The sequence below is a fragment of the Mugil cephalus genome, chromosome 1 (assembly GCF_022458985.1).
Source record: "Mugil cephalus isolate CIBA_MC_2020 chromosome 1, CIBA_Mcephalus_1.1, whole genome shotgun sequence".
NCBI classification, from domain to species: domain Eukaryota; kingdom Metazoa; phylum Chordata; class Actinopteri; order Mugiliformes; family Mugilidae; genus Mugil; species Mugil cephalus.
The window spans coordinates 19491660-19512691 of NC_061770.1; the positions used below are offsets into that span (position 1 = coordinate 19491660).

The 21032-nt window shown below is 41.4% G+C and overlaps 1 protein-coding gene across 1 annotated transcript; it reads right to left on the reverse strand.

Moving 5' to 3' along the window:
* Positions 1-141: 141 nt before the first annotated feature.
* Positions 142-20755, reverse strand: LOC125023810 (N-terminal EF-hand calcium-binding protein 1-like). The gene is made up of 12 exons (XM_047611325.1): positions 20330-20755; positions 16640-16664; positions 10950-11058; positions 10031-10056; positions 9779-9876; positions 5418-5676; positions 5208-5287; positions 3768-3821; positions 3569-3681; positions 3334-3411; positions 3115-3206; positions 142-1374 (listed from the first exon to the last, which is right to left on the reverse strand). Exons 1-12 carry the CDS (start codon positions 20444-20446, stop codon positions 1346-1348), a joined length of 1080 nt encoding a protein of 359 aa, XP_047467281.1. The 5' UTR covers positions 20447-20755; the 3' UTR covers positions 142-1345.
* Positions 20756-21032: the final 277 nt, after the last annotated feature.

Below are 21032 nucleotides of genomic sequence, written 5' to 3' on the forward strand. Positions count from 1 at the left end.
CTACTCAGTCCCATGACATGGGCTTCAGAAGTTGCCTTTTGATGCTTTGAAAAAAGGTTCTAATTAACTGACTTCTAACTGAAAAAAAAGTGTTTACTCAAAAGTAATGAACGCCTCTTAATAAACTGCAGACAAGCAACGTTTCTTTCTCGTTATCAACATGTCAAACTTTAATTCATGCCGAAAAACAAACATAGCATCACGTAACAACTGTATATTTTACACTGAAAGAAATGAGAAATACTCAACCAAAGTGTGAACACATTCATTCTTCACATTATCCGAGCAAATCCAATAATGTACATTTACCACAATAATTATTCTACAACTTTTATCGACTACTGTACACCAGAGTCTCAATCACACGGAACAGATCCAGCTTGTACTCAAAATATAAACTTCTATTTGTGTGTGCTGCACCGTTAAACTCTCGATTAAACACTGCAAATGCAAAATAATGGCTTTTGAGTTATTTATTTATTTTTTTAAATTATATTTATATATATCTAACAGTACGAGGAAACTGCACAATTATTTGGTAAATTATTACCATTCACTAACATCTCACTGCTCCCCGGAGCAGCTCTCTGCTTTTTAATAGGAGCAGTTAACTCTACATTTTGAATAGACGATCTACGATAAATGTCCGTTCTTCACGATAAGGTCCACGTTTCATATTTTCTAAAGTGCAGGAGTGACACGGACGATAGAAGTATAGGTTGTAACTCTTCGTTAACTATCGAATGGCTGTCTAACCCGTCGGCAAGTTGGTAACAAAGCTTTGAAAGAGACAACAAAGCACAATACCACAGAGAGAACAAGAGGAAAGGTAAACCCTGTCACTATTTTCATCTGAGAGGAAGGATAAGTGATGGATAAACAGGTTTATTGTTACTTTGTGTTTTTCTGTTGTTGTGGAACATTATACCTACTCTAAGATGTAGCTCTAAGTGAAACAAACTAGCACTGAGAAATAAGAAATCATGCAAATGTGTTTTTTTTTTCTTTTTCTAAAATCATTTCCGGCGTTTCTGTTAAATCAGACACAAGAATCGTGCCCGTGAGTCAGTGAAATGAGCACAGATCTTGATCACACACAATAAAACACTGCATTACCTCAGTTCGTTCCATCCAAGGTTTAAGTTTGCTCCGCTGTTGACTGAGCTATCTGAACAGTCTTCTTCTTTTTTTTTTTTTTTTCTAAAACCCTGGAGCATAGCGTTGCAAAAAGCAATCCTGGTCATGCCACAAGGGGAAAAAAACAGTTAATATCAAAGAAACAAAATAGAAGAAGAAGCGATTACATGGTCGCCTCTCTCTTCTTGAAGGCAGCAACTTTGCCCTGTCAGTTGTTGTTCATAATCCACCAAGAGGCTGTAAAGAGAAAGAAAGAATTAAGCATCAGTGCTCCGTGGCCTCTACTTGAGCCAAACAAATGAGCTACTTCAACTAGAGGAGTCTAAAATTTATGATGCAATATGGCGTCCACAATCTCACACATAAAACTATTATTGTATTAAAAGGTGATTTGTCCTCGTGAGGGCAGAGGAAACGAGCTGCAACGCGTTAATGACCCGTCCTAATGTTTATACGGTTAGCATGTTAGCAGACAATTGCCTATTAGCACATCCAGCTGATATAAATCAACACTCACAAACATTTGGAGACACATTTTCCAATATTAACTCTCGCTCTGCAGCAGCGATGCGTGGTGAGGGTTTGTGGGCGGTGAGGCGCCGACTCGTTCAGAGTCAGATTCACAAATGTGAAGCCAGTGGAATAGTTTAAATTCCCCGTTTGATCGGCTGCTTCCAAACTGGTTTTTATTTCTATTGCTCTCTTTACACACATACAGGCCAGCTGCATAGCGGTTCAGAGAGAGAGCACACACATTACTGATTCAACACAAGTGAGTGTGCAAAAAACAGAGAAAAGAAAAAAAATGTATTTCAAGTTTTAACAAAGGAAGAATGAGACTACACAAATACAAATATTTGAATTTTAATGGATCTTGAGCTTAATCAGATATCTCTTTTAAAGCTGATGTTTTGGTCCATTTTTTTAATACAGGCTGTTTAACAAAACATTATCTACTTCCATTATTTTAAAACTTTCTGTTTTGACTTAAAGCTGCATATCTAAGCTTAAACAAATAGATTGTATTAGTCTGTATTACTGCTGCTCAGTGGACTTTTTGCTCCGTTTCGGTTTCCACCGACTACTTATTGAGATCTTTAGTCACTACTTAGTAACTTTGTCTACCACTGGGCTTTGAGCAGGCTGTGTGAAGTGGAGATCATTAGAGATTTTTTAGATGGAAAACAAAATCGCTAACGCATCTGCAAATTAAAATCACGAGAGCAGCAAGACAGTACAAGAATAACAAAATGAACAGCTGATTTTATTTATTTTTTTTGTTACAACTGTTCATATATCCAACTGTACACAGTTCACAGTGTGAACAAATAGATGGGTCAAACAGCAGGACATAATTTCCCCTCGGGGATCAATATAGTATATCAAAATCAAAATCAAATTCCGGGAATCGAACTGCTAACCACTCCACTTACTGAGCCACAGTCAACCCAATCGCCATCCACAAGCACCAAATCATCGTCACAGTCATGTTCTGCAGCTTTTCATGCATTTCATACAGAACATCAACCAACGCTGCAAATACATCTGTAATTATTTTAATGAATAACTAAAGAACACTTATTTTTACACTAACATAACCTAAATTATAAGTGTTACTCAAAAGAAAAAATGGATTTTTACACCTATTTTGAATTTTAACAAATACAAATACTGGATGCTTTGCACACCCCTAGTTGTGAGTCTAACTTTGTGACTCATTTTAAATACATGAAAAGGGTTTATAGCAGGATTTCTTTTAAAGGTAAAGATCAATTCAGAAAGAAGTTTTTTAATTCATTTAATCATTATTATTATCTAGCAAAAGATGAAAAAAACCATGTTAATAAAGTCACACTGCTGTTGTTTATTCTTACTATTTAACTGAGAATATTATTGCGTCTTAAAAACTAAATCAAACTAAAATGATTAAATATATGGTTCCTGAGTATTAAAGCGCTCAACGCGGTGAGCTCGTACCTGGGAGGAGCATGGTGGAGACCATTTCCGGCTCTTCCAGCGAGTCTATAATGCAGCGCTGGAAGGTCTTGCTGATGGACGACTGCAGGTAGCTGAGAGAGAAAGAGCAGGTCAGCGAGGCTTCGGAACGAGCTGGTGAGAGAATTTGGGTTTGGCAGCGAAACTCTCATGACATGTTTTCTATCTCAACACGCCACACAGAGCCCTCATGACCCCCACCTCATCCAGGAGAGACGGTCCTGCCAAAACTCGTACATGATGAAGCATGATCTATCTGGCAGGTTCTGGACTGAGACGCTAAAAATAAAGACAGAGAGAAAGACAGAGAGGCAGAGGGGAGGGGTGGGTTATCTCACATGTCAGGGAAAATTGAGGCAATATGAAGTGGCTGCATCAGATCCCAGAGAGCCTCTTGAGGCAAACAATGGCAGCGAGGGCGGATAAAGGGACGTACTGCAGGTTGTTGAGCTGGCTGGTGGTCGCATCTGTGTAGATCTTGAGAGCTTGTTGAAACGGCTCCACGTCTTTCTCCTTCACAGACATTTGTCTCTGGACCAGAAGTATGTTCTGGACAAAATGATAAAGTCAGAGTTACGTATGCATGAAGGGGATGTGCGCGCACAATTTTTCCATTCAACACACGGCGTGCTCACCGATTTGTAAGTCCCCGCCAGTGTGTCTTCGTTGAGAGGCTCAAGATGTGGACTCTGAAAATAGGGGCATAAATGCACCAGTCAGCCATGTGGAACAACAATTAGCGGCACAAGCGACTCGGTTGAGTACAGAGTTTACGGTCTGTCACAAAGAATCACATTAGGCCTCCAGCGAGTTACGCAAAATCTTGCCTACATGACCAAGTGCGTGAGCAGGGCTTCTGGATCATCAATATGAATACTTGAAATATCAGGCCTAACTGGCAGCGTTTTGCTAATTTTACTTATTTTAAATAATTCATAAGTGTACAGCACATTATGCATTGACAGGTGATGCCTTATCATTACATTTAGTGTGTGTGTACTACTGTTCTGCAAATAATCCTCTCTGGAAACATGCAGGACGTTTCATACCACCGGGCAAACTCTGTGTTATCTGCGGACACACAGCAGGGTTCATAAGGTTTGTTTGACATTTCTACCGGTAACAGCAGAGCACGGCGAACCCTGAATTCTCCCTTGTGTTAGAGACCTTCCGGCTCCAAATTACAGTCATCGGAGCAAATTTAACTTGAATATATTTGTAGGGTATAACCTCGCCAGAACAGGATGTGCAGTTCTTTGTGTCTCAGACTTTAATCATTGATGAGATTCCTGTTTTTTTTTTTTTTTCATTTTCTCTATTAAAAGAATAGATTTTAGAGAAATATTTGAGTTAGATGAAAGATTGATGTCTGTGGTTATATTTACATGGACGACATTTCTTCAGGCCGATTGAAATCATTCTTATAAGGCCTTCCAACGTTTTTCAGGCCAAGGACCCCAAAACTGATGGAGAGATTAAGTAGGGACCCCCTACCCATTATATGTGCTCTATATTAAACTCGACCTGGTGCTATTTATAAATATACATTATTATTATCATCATTTTGCATACAATATTAAGCTATCCCTTATCTCTTTACTGAAATATGTTGGATTCCTGTTGAAGACTTATGCTATAAGAGATTCAGTGTTAACTGATTACATGGATGCTAAGTAAAATTTTCTGAACAGATATATGCGTTTACACATACAGTATATCTAATCAGAACAGAATACTGACAACGCTGAAATCATCCTACAGAAAAAGATGACCCAATTCTTTTTTTATCCATTTATCTTTTCAAACATTTGTTATGTTGCTACCTGCACAGAGAGAGGCTATTTATTCCAATCAGAGAGACACGATAAGATCAAGCGTTTACATGGTTATCGGGTGCTAATAATTATCAAATATTTAACAACACTCCCCTCAATCCTTGTGGAAATTACATGCAAATATCCACTGTGCTTCTCACCTGCTGTTGTGTTAGAGAAGCCTCTTTTAAAAGCTCCTCTTATAAGAGTGAAAATGTACGGTCAGTGAGGAACGGCAAAGATACAAACTACTGCACAAACCTCATACTCCAGTTTGTCTATGAGATGCTCCAGCTGGTTGATCTGGGAGCCCCAGTGGTTGTCTGGCTCCACACTGACCCCTGACCCCAGAAACATAACATCAGCACAGCACAGGATGTCGGACCAGTTGACCGAAGAGATGCAGTCGCTGCTACGCGTCCTTCTAATCGTCAGCCTCGACCTCAGCGACTTAACGCTACTCAAACGTACCTGTGGTGAGCATGCCAGAGTAGGGGTCAGTCGGGGAGAGACACATGTTCTTCTGGATGCGTCGGCCGGGCCTTTTGGTCGCCCTCTGGATGGGCAGGTCCTCGGGCGTCTTCACTATCCTCTTCCCCGTGCAGCCATGGTCATAAACGGCCTCCATGGCACAGTCCAGTGACGACTGGAGGGACTGCAGCTGGGCGGAGGTTTCCCTCAGCAGGAAGCGAGTCACGAACTGGCCGAGCACCGATGAACCCTGATACTCCTGAACAAGGACGAGGGCGACAGGTAAAAATGAACAAGAATTAGCTGTGATGTTGAGAAATGTCTCTGTCTTCCAGAGATATCCAGTTCTTTGAACGGTTCAATCTTTCATTCAGTTTCTTCGTGAAAAATTGCTGGTTCTCAGACAATCAACCATCTTCTAAGTTTGTCCTTTAAGTGTTTTAAAATGATGCTAAAACCAAATCAGATCAGACCTTGTGTTAAAGTGATGCATTATTTCCCACCAACTAAAACCAAACAAGAACACAAGAATCAAGTGGCACCAACTCTGTGAATATTAATCTTCTGCAGTTTACACTGAATTAATGAATGCAAAGCACATAAGGTGCTACTGATTAAGCTCATGTAAGGAAAAGTGTTATTTTAGCATATAAATTGCTCAATGCCAGTTTCCCTTTGAGCACATGTATTTTACCTTTGTTCCTCCAGGTGGACACAACTTTTCCAGCTCAGTTTTTGTAAGAAAATGAACCCTGTCAACCTCACAACCTCCTGCGGTGCAAAAAAAATACACCTCTCTTTCTGTTTCATTACTGCAGAGCTTTCTGTTCCGTTCTGTTGTCTCGGCGGCACTACAGTACATGAGTAATGAAACTCCTGCAAATTCTGTTTTCAAGACAGACGAGCCGGAGCGCCACAGCGAATTTATTCTTTTTTATCTCACAGCGCAGCAACTAATAAGAAAAATACATTTCAGCGCGTTGATCTCATACTCAGAATTCTCTTTCCCTTCATTATAAAAGAATTAGAAACACGAGTAAATAATGGATGTTTTGCCTGAATTTAAACTCGGTGGAAAAACATGAACCAGTATGAGGTTGGTTATGTTTTTGCTGTAGCGATTTAATCACTAAAACTGGTCTCAGGTTGGCTAGAAATAAAAAAATGAAATAAGCCTCTTCTTAAGGAGGCAAAGGAAGCTTTTCGACCAGCTGATAGCAACATGAAAAATGCATGAGCACCAGGAAGGCATGTGTGATACGGACAAAGAGCGAAGGATAAAGATGGCTGCACGGAGAAAGAAGAGAATAGCAGGACAGGATTACAAAGGAATAAAAGGAACAAAAGCAGGAAAAAGGATTGTAGAGATTTCAGGAGTTGGTTACTATCATTCGCTACTACTCTACTGTTTCTGTGATCTCTATCTTAAAACCTGGGCAAACAAAGACTGATTGTAGCATCGGCTCAAGTTGATTATACTTTGGCCAAAAAGCTGCACTTGAACACACTGCAAACACTACAGCCAGTGGTAGACTAGTAATTATGCTTTGTGCCTATGAGAGAGGCAGTAACTCTCCACCACAGCAGGCGATTCAAAGACCAAAACTGGAAGGGCTGCAAAAACTAGGACGACCGGCACCCTTTTATGTCGGTTTGATGTGTCTGGGCCTTTGTAATCATGTTGCATGTGTTATATAAGTTGCTGCAATACACAGAAACTCCGTATTAACTCTAATCTATTCACAGAACACACCCGTCTCTCTTCCCCGGGAGAACAGGAAGTAATATCTACCAGTTGGCTTAACATGGAGAGCTAGATGAAATCAATGAAGACTGAGCTGAGCTATTGATTAAGTCTTAGTGGAAGTTCTCTGATGCTGATCTCTACTGGGTGAGGCTAAAATAACACGATTACAGCCCCACTTGTCAAGGGCAGTCACTTAAATCCCCTCTACATCTCCTGGAATATGAAGCATACGGTTCGGCTCATAACGAGATTTTATAAGGCTCTAATTAGGATGTTTCACCATCCAAGGCTGGTGATTTTTATCAAATACCGTCTCATTATCTGAAAATACAGATAAAAGAAAGTGTATCAAAGTTTCATGCTTTTCACCGGAGCACACACATACACACACGCAGTCCTCAGAAGATGAAAGATACAGCAGAGTTGACTGCAGTGAAGGCATGAGATGTGAAGTCTATATCACTCATGAAGGTGATTTACACTAAACTGAGAATATTGTACTGAGGGGTCTCTGCACATTAGAGAATCTGTGGTGGCTGAACAAACCCCAAACTAAATTGAACGCCATAAGCACAAGCAGAGAAGCTGTGAGGACACAACTGGACCGTGGTTGCTCTGCTACTACTTGCTGCTACTATGCATTTTTCATACAGTATTATATATTTATCTTATTTATCTTACATTTACACATCTCCCTATATACTGTATATATAATATATGCTTATATCTAATTTTGTATAATTTATACTGTATATAGACCTCTTCACGGTTTGTAAACAATGTGATGTTTTTTTTGAGGGGCGGGGCTTAACTGGATGCAAAACATCTCAGACACTATAGCCTGTAAACGGCGGTTAACATATTTCAATGGACTGTTATGGCAAGAATGGATGAGGAAAACACATATTTTAGAGAATATACTAATACACTCCCTCCCCAAGACCGTGAGTGTTATTTTAAAAAGTCGACTCTGACTGATGGGACTATATTCATCGACTACTACACTGTCACTGGATGGATGATGTGACCAAAAGGACACAGAGAGGACGAAGTCTGGTCTCTCTTTATCAAGTGAAGCCTCTCCAACCAAGATATTACAAGAACTAAGTGTAGAGGGTAACGTAGTAAATGCAACTTCTGCTGGGACATCCCTGAAACATACAACTAATGTTGCATTAGCTCGCAGTTAGCATTAGCATTAGCATTGACGTGTAACAAGAACTTAACAGCCTTTCAGTCACAATTTAATCTAACCCATAATGTTTTCCACGCTGAAACTAATGATGCATTACTTACTAATCTGACCTGATATGAAGTGTGCGTATTGTTGTTGATTTTCTCACTCCAATCCTTTCTTTTAATCGCCAAACCAAAGCTGTCAACAACTGGCAGTGGTTGGTATGTGATAAAACTTAAATTTTTGATTTCTTCATTTCTTTGATTTCAAAAAATACATAAAGAAAACATTTTCATGGTTGAAAGTGAAAGTGTTTCCCTCTGTTTTGCCTCCAGTTAACATTGTGACGTCACAGTGACATAGGCCATGAAGGGGTCTATACTTTTTATGCAATCTAACAGACTGTGATTCCTCCTGTCTTTGTCTACTCAGTTAATAACATAAAAACTTTATCCATAGTCAGAGAAACAATCCTGCTGACTTTGTGGTTTCTTGAATTTTTTTCACCTCACCTTTACATAATACATTCATGGTTCCCAAAGGGGAGATTTCGCCCCACTTTTACGGCTTTCCTCTAAAGGGAAGTTTACATATATAACTCTGCGTGAACTATCTTGACAACCATTAAGTGGATTGTCATGAGAACCGGCTCAGGCGTTCACGATACCTTTGGTGATGAATTCATTTTTGCATCTAACACCATATGTGGCACCGCTACGTCCCACGTTTCTGTCCAAATAAGTTCAAAGCTAACATTCCCGCCGTCATCCTTTCACTTCAGAGCTCATGTCGCGTGTTTCAGTCGTCTATGCCGAGAACATCTGACAGAACAGATACGTTTCTATTTTAATCAGCCTAGTTGCTCACACATACTGACTCAGTAATACTCCCAGACCTCCACTTCATGCTCATTATGGGATACAGTAATCAGGATTACTCACTTCATCTGAGTGCAGGCATAATGTTGAGGCTCATTACTGTAAATATGCTTAAATAGTATATACATATATATATGGTCCCATCCACTGCTTTATTCCATTTATTCCATCTTTACTGCTCCTGCTGATGTACAAACAGCTGCCATGTTTCCCCGTTTCCCACCTGCTGTCTTGATAGAGAAGCCATTTTTCAAAAGCAAGGCTCCATTTGTAAGGAGTCTTTGAGGTGATGTTTGAAAATGTATTGTCAGCGAGGAGAGGCAGGAGAGCAGACAGCAGGCAGAGTCTGACATGCCGGGCAGTTTTCTTTTTCTTCTGTAACGCCGCAACGGCAGACTGACCTCAAAGAGCCCTCTGACGAGGTTCCAAACTGACAGCCGAACAACTGACAGAAAAAGTCTGAATGCTTCGAGGTATGGCGGATGCTCACAGATCTTTTGAAGGCCTTTGCGCTCCGTTTATATTACGTTTTTCAGAGGTGAAAGCCATTAGCACCCACCTCTTTAGTTTTGTCCATGGCCTTCAAAATGGCCACGTTCAGCTTCTCCAGGGCAGACAGGACGTTGACGTATTCTCCCAGATGTGGAGAGAAGTGCTCTGGAGGAGGACAGGATCTGTTAGCCACTGGTCGCCAGGGGGCCATAAATCAAGGCTGACAGGGTTGACATTAATTGGAATTCAAGTAGTGAGTCACGGAGGAAAAAAATGCAACGCAATATCAGGAGAGGCAGTAAGAAAGACACATATTTACCTGAGAGTTTGTCTATGTCCATGTTGCTGTGAGGGAGAAAGAAGATGACAAATACAGACATCTTAATTAAAAAGATGTCAGTGGGAACTCTAACAGGACAACAAGTCTTGTGCATTTATCACTCACTGTATGGCTGTCTCTTAGTCAGTTCAACATGTCGGTCTGACCCACATACATACATATTCATCTGGAGCGCTTTTTGTATTTCTTATTTTGCTGAGGGTTTCCAGATGTGATGTGTGAGACTGTGGTTTTTAAATTCAGTTTGACTTATATTATCATATTATTACATTGCATTTAACACAAATGTATTGCTGATTGTGAATAAATAAACTCCCCAATAAGCCAGACTGACTTTCTCCTCTCAGAAAGTTTTTTTTTTTTCCGTTTTCTGGGGTTGCTCTGTTAGGAAATACATGTCATCATGAGCTTGATTGTTTGTAGGACTATCCAGCTCCACTCAGTATTAAAGCAACCTGTTGACAGTACACTGATGACAGAAGCTGCTTATTAAATCTGCTTTTAAGGCTGTTCATTTTGTAGGTTTGAACAGAACAGAAATAAGCTGAGCTCCATCTCTAAGAGCATAGTTAATGCTAAAACACCTCAAGACTCATTCTTCACTCTGATCCGTTTAATATTTCAGCGACGCCAACAGCACCCAGTGATATTTGATTTCTTTTTCATCACTATTGTTCCATCAGCCTGAAGCTCAGACAAATATATATTTCCATATTTCAGTCTTATCTGCGCTCATCAGTTTCCCGGCACACGGCCGCAAACTCCGGGGCTTTCGCACAGGCATTAAGGAATAATCTTAGCTGAAGAGAGGACTTGACATTTCTCTGCCAGGCAGCGGGACGGGGGGGCTGGAGATGGCAGCAGATTTGGAGGGCGTCCAAGAGCAAGATGAGCTTACTCTGTCTGCTTCCTGTCGATGGAGTGATACAGCTCCTGCATCTGCTCATCAGTGAGGATACCGTCGGTGAAGTACGACTGGAACTCCTCCAAGGACAGCTTCCCGTCGTCTGAAAGGAGAAAAAAAAAAAACGTGTGAATGTTGCACCACAGTCAAGCCTGAAATTTTTTATTACTTTAATACATTGTTTCTCCATAATTCAATGTAACTGCACAAGGCAGCTCTGGCTCCAAGGCGTTGGGATAACTCTAGCAATGAGCTCAGAGGTGCTGCAGAAAATAAAGTAATTCATAAATTCTGTCTTTATTTAGCTCCTAAAAGCCTAACTCCATTACTGCAATAAATAATCATCGATTTCGGCTCTCAGGAGGAACAATTGTCTAACCGAGCACCAGATTTGCTTTTTAAATGAGATCATTAGCCGATTCTAACTTTGAATTATTTCATCTTCTGCAGCAATTTATTTGATATTATAACAAATTTGAAACAAACACATTAACACGGTTTGCACAACAATCTGTCAAACACATCGTGCTGCATGTGCACTGTAAAGCGTAGGCCTTTAATAGGAGGTCCGCGACCCCTAGGGGGTCTGTGGGGGTATTGCAAAATCTTTGGTTGATTAACCATTTTTTATTTTTTCGAAACTTAACCTTCACGTAATCCATCGACTTGACTCCTTGAGAGTTTTGTCTGTGTTGTCATGGTTCATTTTACTCGAGTTTTAAGTTGAAAAATGCAGGAGGAGGAATGGTGATATGATATAAATGGGAAATGTAGAAGCTGTTGACATTTTTGCATTTTTTAAATTAGTATAGTAGTATAGTAATACTTTTAAATAATAATTTAAAAACTATTACTTTAAAATGCTGATACTTTTAAAACAAGGCTCTACAAAAGAGGATTACACCGCGATCTTACAACATCAGCGAAAAAATATATGGATGGGTGGATTTTAGAAGCTGTTTCCCAGCCAGGAATCTGATTTGGACGACCCATGGCCTCAATAAAATCCGAACTTTAAGGCAGCAGGTGGGCTCTTGTTAAATGCAGCAGAGCCTAAATTGGGAACAATGACTAGTTTGAGAAGAAACGTTAACTTTAGATGATAATAATGATGATAATGTGTCTGAAACCATTTAAGACCCATCCTTTATATCTCTGCAGAGTCCTGGCTGATAGGCCTGATCATCACATCATCTTACCAGCTCACACTCGGCGGCCGTGGACACGATTCATTTACAGGAGAGGAGCGTCAGCAAAAGAAATCTTTGCTAAAGATGACCGAGGTGTGACTAAGATAAAACTCCAGCAGGGTGATGGATCTATTCGAGGAATCATAACTCGCTCCTCAAACTAAACTGCAAAAACCTTGTCCCACATGATGTAGGAGTAAACACAATCTGTTGCACCTCATTGCTGACTCACTGTCCTCCGTCAGAGGGTGGTTTGGATTCACGGCCGACTTAGAGGCCCGGACGCAGCGCAGCTCGGATCAGATGGCACGTTATGCAAGTGTTTCTCATAGATCAAAGCTGCGCTGAGCTGCCGGCTACAGACAGTTTTTTATCCGACATGTACTTCATCTACAGCATTTTTACTTAGGTCACTTCTAAATGGCCGTGGCTGAAGCAAAAACCAGCATTTTAGTGGCTTAAAATTAACAAAATATTAAAGGAACTATGTCCAGAAATATGTTGTTGTTTAAGTGTAGGCTGATCATTAGTAATTGCAGTTTATCATACGAATAATTTAGCAAAAATTGTGAAGATTTGTTAATTCCATGTTCTGAAATGTGATGATTTGTTTCGTTTTTTAAACTTTTGGGGGGAAAAAAGTCTGGTCACTTGATATGCACGGATCCTGCACATCCATTACACAGTATTTTAGATAAAATAAAACTTATTTATTTATGCGTTAATATACATGGGTACAATTAATGCAAACTTGAAGTTGTACTCAGTGAATTTTGTTTATTATCTGCCATCTACTAATAGGTTTTTCTTTAGCAAAAACCTATTCATTCATCCTTTAACAATGGTTACAGTGTCATCATGACAAAATAATGGGTTGTGTTGCACTTATACTGTCATGCAATTGTCCTGATGCTCGTACAAAAACACTGAATTCAAGTATGGATGCAGCCGAAATCACTTTTAAGCTACACAGTGTGAAGGTAGTCAGCGGTAGCCACAAGTTAGCTGGTGGTTAATGAGGCCATTTTGGCTCCGAGTGGTGCAGCCGCTGCACAGGCATGGGACATTAAATATTTAAACGTTGTGCCTTAAGCCTGTTCCCGCCTGGAAGACATTCGGCTGCAGCTCAACCAACCTGCGACTCCAGCAAAACATGTCACCGAGCCAGAACGGCTCCTGCTACACGCTGGTACTACACAGAGTTCGTCTCTCATTAAACCGAAAGGGGCTCTGGGAATGTACAGGTCACAGACTATGAGGTCCGCGACGGTCTGCTCATCTGTGGACGGACCCCGGAAGAGACGCTAATTAAGGAGTTCACTGAAAAAAGCGAGATGCCGCGATGCTTCGGCATCAGATGTGGTTTCAGCTGTGGCTGCGCTTCAGAGGAGGACCGTATCAAAAGAGACAGAGACATGAAAACCGAACTTGTCATTAGGACGAAACCAGAAGTTTGGGAGTTTTTAAACTTTTCTGCACTGCATGCCCTTCATTACACGTCTAGGGGGTGGTACGCTGACATTCGTCTGGAGAATCTCAAACAATTCAAATATTCTATCAGATGTAGGTTTTTTCTTTTCTAATACACCACTACAGAAGTGGTGTGGATGCAATTTGGCCATCTGACATGAAAATAAAACTACATAGAGGTGTAAATGACAACAAAGTTTATTTATCTATCTAATTTAAAGAAGTATGCAGGTTACAACGCAGTTTATTCTCTAGACTTAGACTGTGCAGGGAAATTAAGAGCGTTGTTTAGATGTATAAACCAGCAGCTCGCCACAGAAGCGCGGCGGCTTACAGGGTTTAATTATCTCACTTCACGCTGAATAAAACTTCAGCCCTAACATGAAGACCTACCCCGCTGCTACCCCCCGCTCAACTGAGGCTTGTGTCATTTCCAGGAACGCTCTCCTTCCTCGAGAGCATCCCCAAGCTGGGAGGGCTCAAATGGAAACGGTGCTAATAATTCATAAACCGCGTCAGCACTGCCTCCCGAGAACGTGAGAGGTGAGACTGAGGAGGAGATAAAGACAATAAATAACTAGAGAAGCATGCTAACCCGAGAAGGAGCCTCCTGAACGTGACCCGAAAAAGGTGCACGTTTGAAAAATGTCTCGAGCTGCAACAAATAAAGCCAAATGTACTCTGGTTTGGAGCTCTCAAATGTAAACAGTGGCTGCTTTTCTTTGTCATGTATGAAAGTAATTTGAATATCTTTAGATTTGGACAAATCAGAAATGACTATTTTTTAACATTTTATAGATTAAAATGACTAATAGAGAAAGTAATCTGCAGATTAAGCGATTCATTATTAGCCCCAGCCATCGCTTGGAATAATTAATTGATTAATTTAACATATTACTCGACAGCTGAATGCATTTCGCACTGTAAAACCCCAGACTCCCATGTAGAGCAGCACCGCCTCTGTAAGTCATCGCGTCCTGTGAGAATTCTGCTCTCGCCATGAAAAACCTTTCACTGCTTCTGCACCGAATTCAGCATTAATTACAAAAACAGCAAGAGAATCAGTAAGTGCGACTGAAACTAATTATTACTGCCAAGAGAGGGAGACTAGATCCGTCTTTAGCACCTAGATATCACATCTGAAAAGCATGTTTTAGACCAGGTTAACAACTTGTGCTTTTGTAGGAACAATTCAACACTCTGAATGATGAAAATAGCACAATTATACGTCCATATTGGGAAAGTGAAGCAATCTGTGGCACCACACACCATTTTCCAGCTCTCTGCTTGTGGTACGAATAGAGTTTAGATGATTTAATTTGATTAGTTCTTTGATTTCAAAAGGAAATTGCAGATTTTTGTGTTCCTCATGCCTGTTATTGTTTGTTTCCCTGATGGCAATATCACACTTTCTACACCCTCTCTCCGCGTGCAGCAGCTCAAACGTGTCGGTGACGAGTCGACTCTCTGCACGGCTCTGTCGAGTGCAGGCTTTCAGTATCTGCTTCATAAGCATACAATAGTTTTGAGCCTTTTTTTTTTTTTTGTTAAATGCAATTCCTCATTACAATAGCACGGATGAGTGCAGAGAGTTGGTGGGCAGCCCTCATTACGTGCTAAATCCGCAGTTCTCAAGGCGTATCATAACAGCCCACTCAGAGCTGATTGGAAGAAGGCGCCTTCCTCTCGGGTGCGCGAGTTCAAGGAGACGAGGGCCGAGCGGAGACGGGCTGCAAATTAAAGATAACTGACACGGGCATGCGGGAAAAAAAGTTGCCTCTGCCATCGTCCTTCTGTCTACAAAGACTGAAAAATAAAAGCTTTGAGTGAGTGCTGGAGGTCGGGGCGGGGAGGGGGAGAGGAGGCTGGTGGTGGAAGAAAAAGCACAAGTGCGAGACTTAACGGAAAACGTACGAAAGACAAACACGATGCTCAGTGAAACCGAGTCAACCTTTACTTCTGCTAAAATGTCACACCTCTGCAGTGTTTGTTATTATACACTCGGTTTATTTCTACTAATTAACACGGTAATAACCTGAGAACTGGTCGGAAGAAAGAAAATTTGATTCTCTCTTGCACAGTTTCTTCATAACAGCCCCAGAGAAAGAAAGAAAAAATATATATAAAGAAAGCATATTTTTAAGGGCCTATTCATAATTCAGCTGAAGAATTTTCTCATTGTCTCCACGCGGGCCGCGGGGCACCCCAGACAACCCCAGCTCATGGCGGCGCATGTTGCACCATTAATCCCACCCTTACGTAACACCTTCACCCCCGAGGCGAGCCGCAGACACTCAACAGCATTAATCACTCGGCCCTGTTACATTTTACGTTCCATTAAATGGAGATGCAGCGCATGAATAAGAAATTAAGAGCAGCAACATTTCCCTATTTGTCAGCACTGTTGCTTTTTCAGATTTATTTTTTTTATCGAACTGAGCCGAATGCTCCGCGTTTTCCAGGGAGACATTTGGAGGGGAAACTTCCTTTGAAGCACAGAGGTAACTCTGTAGCACATTAATCACTTGAAACATTGACGGGTATGCAGAGGAAGGGATGCATTAAATTCACATTTAGTGCAAGCAAGCAAGCAGCAGCTGAGGCCTGTTTTATAGGAAGATTATTCATGCATCATAAGCGTGCATGCACACACTGCCATACAGTACGTGCTATATATAGTGTGCACTAAATAGTGTATATATTTCCTCGTCTATCACTGAGATGCTGCTGGCATTGCACTGAGATGGGCAGTGGCTGCAGGGTAAACACGAGGAGTTCATCCTGTCGAATTGTGTTACGAAACCGAAAGATGCAGCTGCACCTGACCTTGCTAATTCATGTCTCATCTGCCTCAAAGAAACGGAGAGATAAGTTCCACCAAGGTCACATGAATCCTCTCGGAGCCAATGAACCGTCAAAAACTTTTTGCACATGGAAATGTGTGCAAACCATCAAAGAGGTTTTAATTGAGTTTTAATTAGCCGTATACCATAATCCAATTAGCTGTGTGTTTAGCTCACTCACCATTTTTGTCTGCCCGGCGGAAAATCTGCAACGGAAGAGGGAGAACGTGGTTAGGTTTTTCAGGTGCAGAGTTCATTTATAAATAACAGATGAAGCACGGTATCTGCATGTGGGCAGTTGAGATGTTTTTATTCTCTTGGGGAAGCAGAGATCCGGGGAGGCAATCTAAAAACATTTGAGGCCCATTGCTCTCTTTTTATGCACAGACTAACGTTCAGCAGGAACTGTAATTTCCTCCTTTCAATAACAAAACCGACAGGAGGCACATCAGGAAATGAAATGAAGACGTCTGTGTGCACCAAAGAGCAGCTTTTGAAATGACAGCATTTTTTCCCCCCTCTCTCTCTCTGCAGGATTTAAGAACGATCACGCTGCGTTAGGATGTTTTGTGAAAAATCGGCACAAGCGGGACGAGGCTCTGTTTTCTTTGTTCGTTAATTTCTGCTGAGAGCACGGTGTAATAAAATCAGCCTCAACATCTTTGACCTCGTCGCCGCGTTGACGCACATCCTGTGGGATGTGGGACGAGGAGATCCGTTTGTGGAGCGTGAGGAGTGACATCAGAGTGGTGCATCTTTTTTTTTTTTTTTTTTAATTTTCCAGCTCCTCGACTGTTTCGGTGAGCCCGAGCGGATTAATAGTGTCCATTGGCTGGTTGAATGTCCGCGACCATCGGAGTGGAGCAGCGAAGTCACATCCAGATGCCACCATTTTTCAAGCTCATCGGAGTGTGAAGGCCTCAGCACCCTTCTCGCACCCTGTTCATTAACGGCGTCCCTCCACCATTCGATATGTTGAATCTGACCCTGTTCCATTACTAAGGAACTCGCTGGTGGACACAATTCAGTCCACACTCAAACCTACCGCAAATACAACAGTGTTGCCAAGACAATAAGTGATGGAGAACTGGTGTTTGAATTGTGTTGATTAAACTAGACAGATTCAAGAGCATCCGGTTCTTATTTCACTCCACAACATCACATCACCAAGTATCTCCAGCCTCCGCTGACTGACAGAAGCAGTCGACTGTCTTACCAGCTGCTGCACATGTACACCAATCAGACATAACATTATGACCACCTTCCTAATACCGTGTACGTCTCTTTTGTGACTCTTAAACCGTTGTGACTCGTCAGAGAACGGACATGGGTCTTCTGAGGGTTTCCTGAGGTGTCTGGAGACAGGATGTTGTTAGTGGGGGGGCCTTTGGGCCCTATGAGGTTGAGGGGAGGGGCCTCTGTGGATCATCCCGCAGATATTTACTCAGTTTGGGATCTAGTGAATTTGGAGGCCAGGTCAAAACCTTGTGCCGTTTTTCGTGTTTTTTTAGTCGTTCGTAAATCGTGTTTGTGCTGCATCTCGCTGGGGGAGTGTCATTGTTATGGGGTGGTGCCGTCTGGTCTGGTCTAGGTGGGCGGTACGTGTCTAAGCAACATCCACACAAATGCCAGATCCAAAAGTTTCCCAGAAGAACATTGAATTGTCACAAGATACCAATGTTATTTTCTTTTTCATAGTGTAATGCCTGATCAATGTGTGTGCAGTATATACATATCCCAGGTGTACATGCTCAAACGACAAACGTACACATCGTCTTAACATATCAAGGTTTATAGTGTGCTGGATTTTCTTAGCTTAGAGCTAAACTCTACATCACTGCAAACTCAGGCAGTGACTCTGAACTGCAATCTGTCACTAGAAATTAAATTAGCACCAGCCTCCCCTCAACCCATAACTATAAACAACTGTAAACCGTGGTTTGAAAAAAAAAAAAAAAATGGTTCAAAAGGAAAACACTTGATGAAAATTTAATGAACGTGTCACCAGTGACTAAACAATCTAAGTGTTAATTATTCATATTTACCTAGAACATTTCATTGTTGTCATTCTGAAGTAAGCTGCACAAAACCTTTAGAAGTTGTTTCTTTTTTTAGAAAAAAACAGAAACACCCAGACAGAGATTTATATTTGCTGCCACTGAAAGGTTGGCAAAAGGAGAAGCTGCAGTAAATCCGCATACAAATTCATGGTGAATGGACCGTTTAGAGGGGCGGCCCTTTAACGTCCGTGGACTGACAGCAGGCATGATGACATTTGCATGCAGAGGTCGTTCAGGACCACCACAGTCAGGCTGCCATAAACTGTGGAAGCGAGGTAAGCACATCTGAGAGGAAGCCAGCACAGAGGTGCTCCATAACAGCTGAGAGCAATAAGAGGCAGCTCTGGAGAAAGCACGGGATGAGATTTACTGCCCTTTATTCCTGCTTTATGCTCTTACGTGGGGTCGATGGCTGCGCTGTCATCCCGCCGAGCTGATAAAGATCTTCTGAAAGCAACGTTAGAAGCATGGACGCCGCCAGGCTGACATTTATGCATCTCACTCAGCCCCTGGGGCCTGTTTATATGTGACACCGGGTCCCAGGGAACACAATAAAACTACAGGAGGAGAAATGACACTCTCACAACATCGATGGCGTTTCATCCAGGCATGAAGGGCCCGAAGCAAATACCAAAAGGAGTGTGTTTAACTAAGCAAACAGTCGCGCAGCTTGTCCCGTTAAATACACAAACAGCCCCTTTTCACTTGCAGAGAGGGAGACAAAGAGACACTCTCGGAACGAAACCACAAGCAACTCAGCACCTGCATGATTTAGCTGTCAGAAACAAACAAAACTAAAAAAAATCAGCGGAAGAAAATGACAACATGATGTTTGGGATTCAGAAATGTTGCATGAGATGCCACTTAATCTATTAAAAAGAGAGAGAGAGAGAGCAACCATTAGCTTATCTAACAGCAGATAAATGTCCTGTTTGGAGGTTATGCAGTGTCGGCTCTAACTGCATTTGAAGCAAATGCGCACTCGCTGCAGTCTGATTTCCCTCTCGCTGGCCAGTAATCTGCCTTGGGGAAACTGAACTGAATTTACAGCCAGCTGTCAGGAAGTCTAATGCTGGGAAATGATGCTGCTAATACACTGTCCACTGCATTCTCTGCAAAACAGATTGGGAAAGGCCAAATACAAAGCATTATTTCGAAAATAGAGTGTGCATATTAGTGAACTGAATGAAGGCGTTTTTATTTTCATTATTTGGAAAAATAAAGGGAAAATAAAGATGCAGGTAGCAGAGTTGGAGGATGCAGTTAATCTGTAGTGGTGATGTCCTTAGTAAATAACTGAAAACATTTCTTTAATATTTGTTCGAGCTCTGTGAAGGAAACGCTCCTCATAAAAAAAAAAAAAAAACTCGTTTTATATTACATATACAGTAGATACATCGGTGGCAAATACAACCACTGACCATAATGAAATAAGTGTCTCTGCAGGTGAATTTCGTCAAATATGTATGTCAGCTCACTCTGTTGAAACATCTGGGTTTTTTTTTTCATCTTTTTGTTATTGATGCAATAATAGGCATGCACTCACCTTTCTTACATAACAGCGCAGCTGCACACCAGGCTTGCATGAAAGGTATATAGGCTGGCATGCATTACCTCAATATGGCCCATTCATAAAGAGGAGAATGAAGGACAGTAAAACGACTGAGCCTTGGTGTGGACGCATTTTCATAGTCATTCACAAGATGAAATGAAAATGATTCTAAAATTTGTAGACACTGATAAGAAACGACAGTAGGTTCGCTTTTTATGTATTTATCTTTCTTAATAATGCTGTAATAGGGTGTACTTACATCCTGGAAGAGAGAGACGCCTTGATTCTGGTTGTGGTCAAGCTCCTGCTGCTTTCTCAAGTGTTCGTGCTTGGCAGACTGAAGACACATGGTGATCATCTCTGTACAGGCCAGCATCTTGCTGCTTTCGATGCGATCTGGTGCCCTTTTATTTTAGAATACCAAATATATATATTTATATATATGGAAATATCTTAATGGTCCCGTCCTCTTGCGCGCGTCTGGAGAGGTCGTCCTTGTCCTTGCCCGTGTGTTGGACGGTGATGCTGCTGATCCGGTGAGGATGAGATGATGAGCCCAGCCTGCTGCCCTCTGCCTGCTACCCGCCGCCTGCACGTCGACATCAGCAAAAAAAGAAAAAAAGAAAAAAAAAAATACAAAAAAGAAAATACTGAACTCCGCCTCTACACGACCAGCAGCGATTCACAAAAAAAAAAGAAAAACCGAGAAATGCACCATCTGCTGGCGAGAACACACACAGTCAGTCACACAGTTAATTACAGGCTGCACGGCGAGGAGAGAGACTCACTCTGAACATGCGAACAAAGGATAGAAAACTAGAAGCTCACAAGCTGGCAGGCTGTATTTATATCCAAGGATACTAGGATAAAATAAAAAACTCAAAGTAAGACATTAAATGTGGTAAAAGTGAGTGGTACCATGTCATTCATGTATATTTATTAATTATAATATTCATATACAG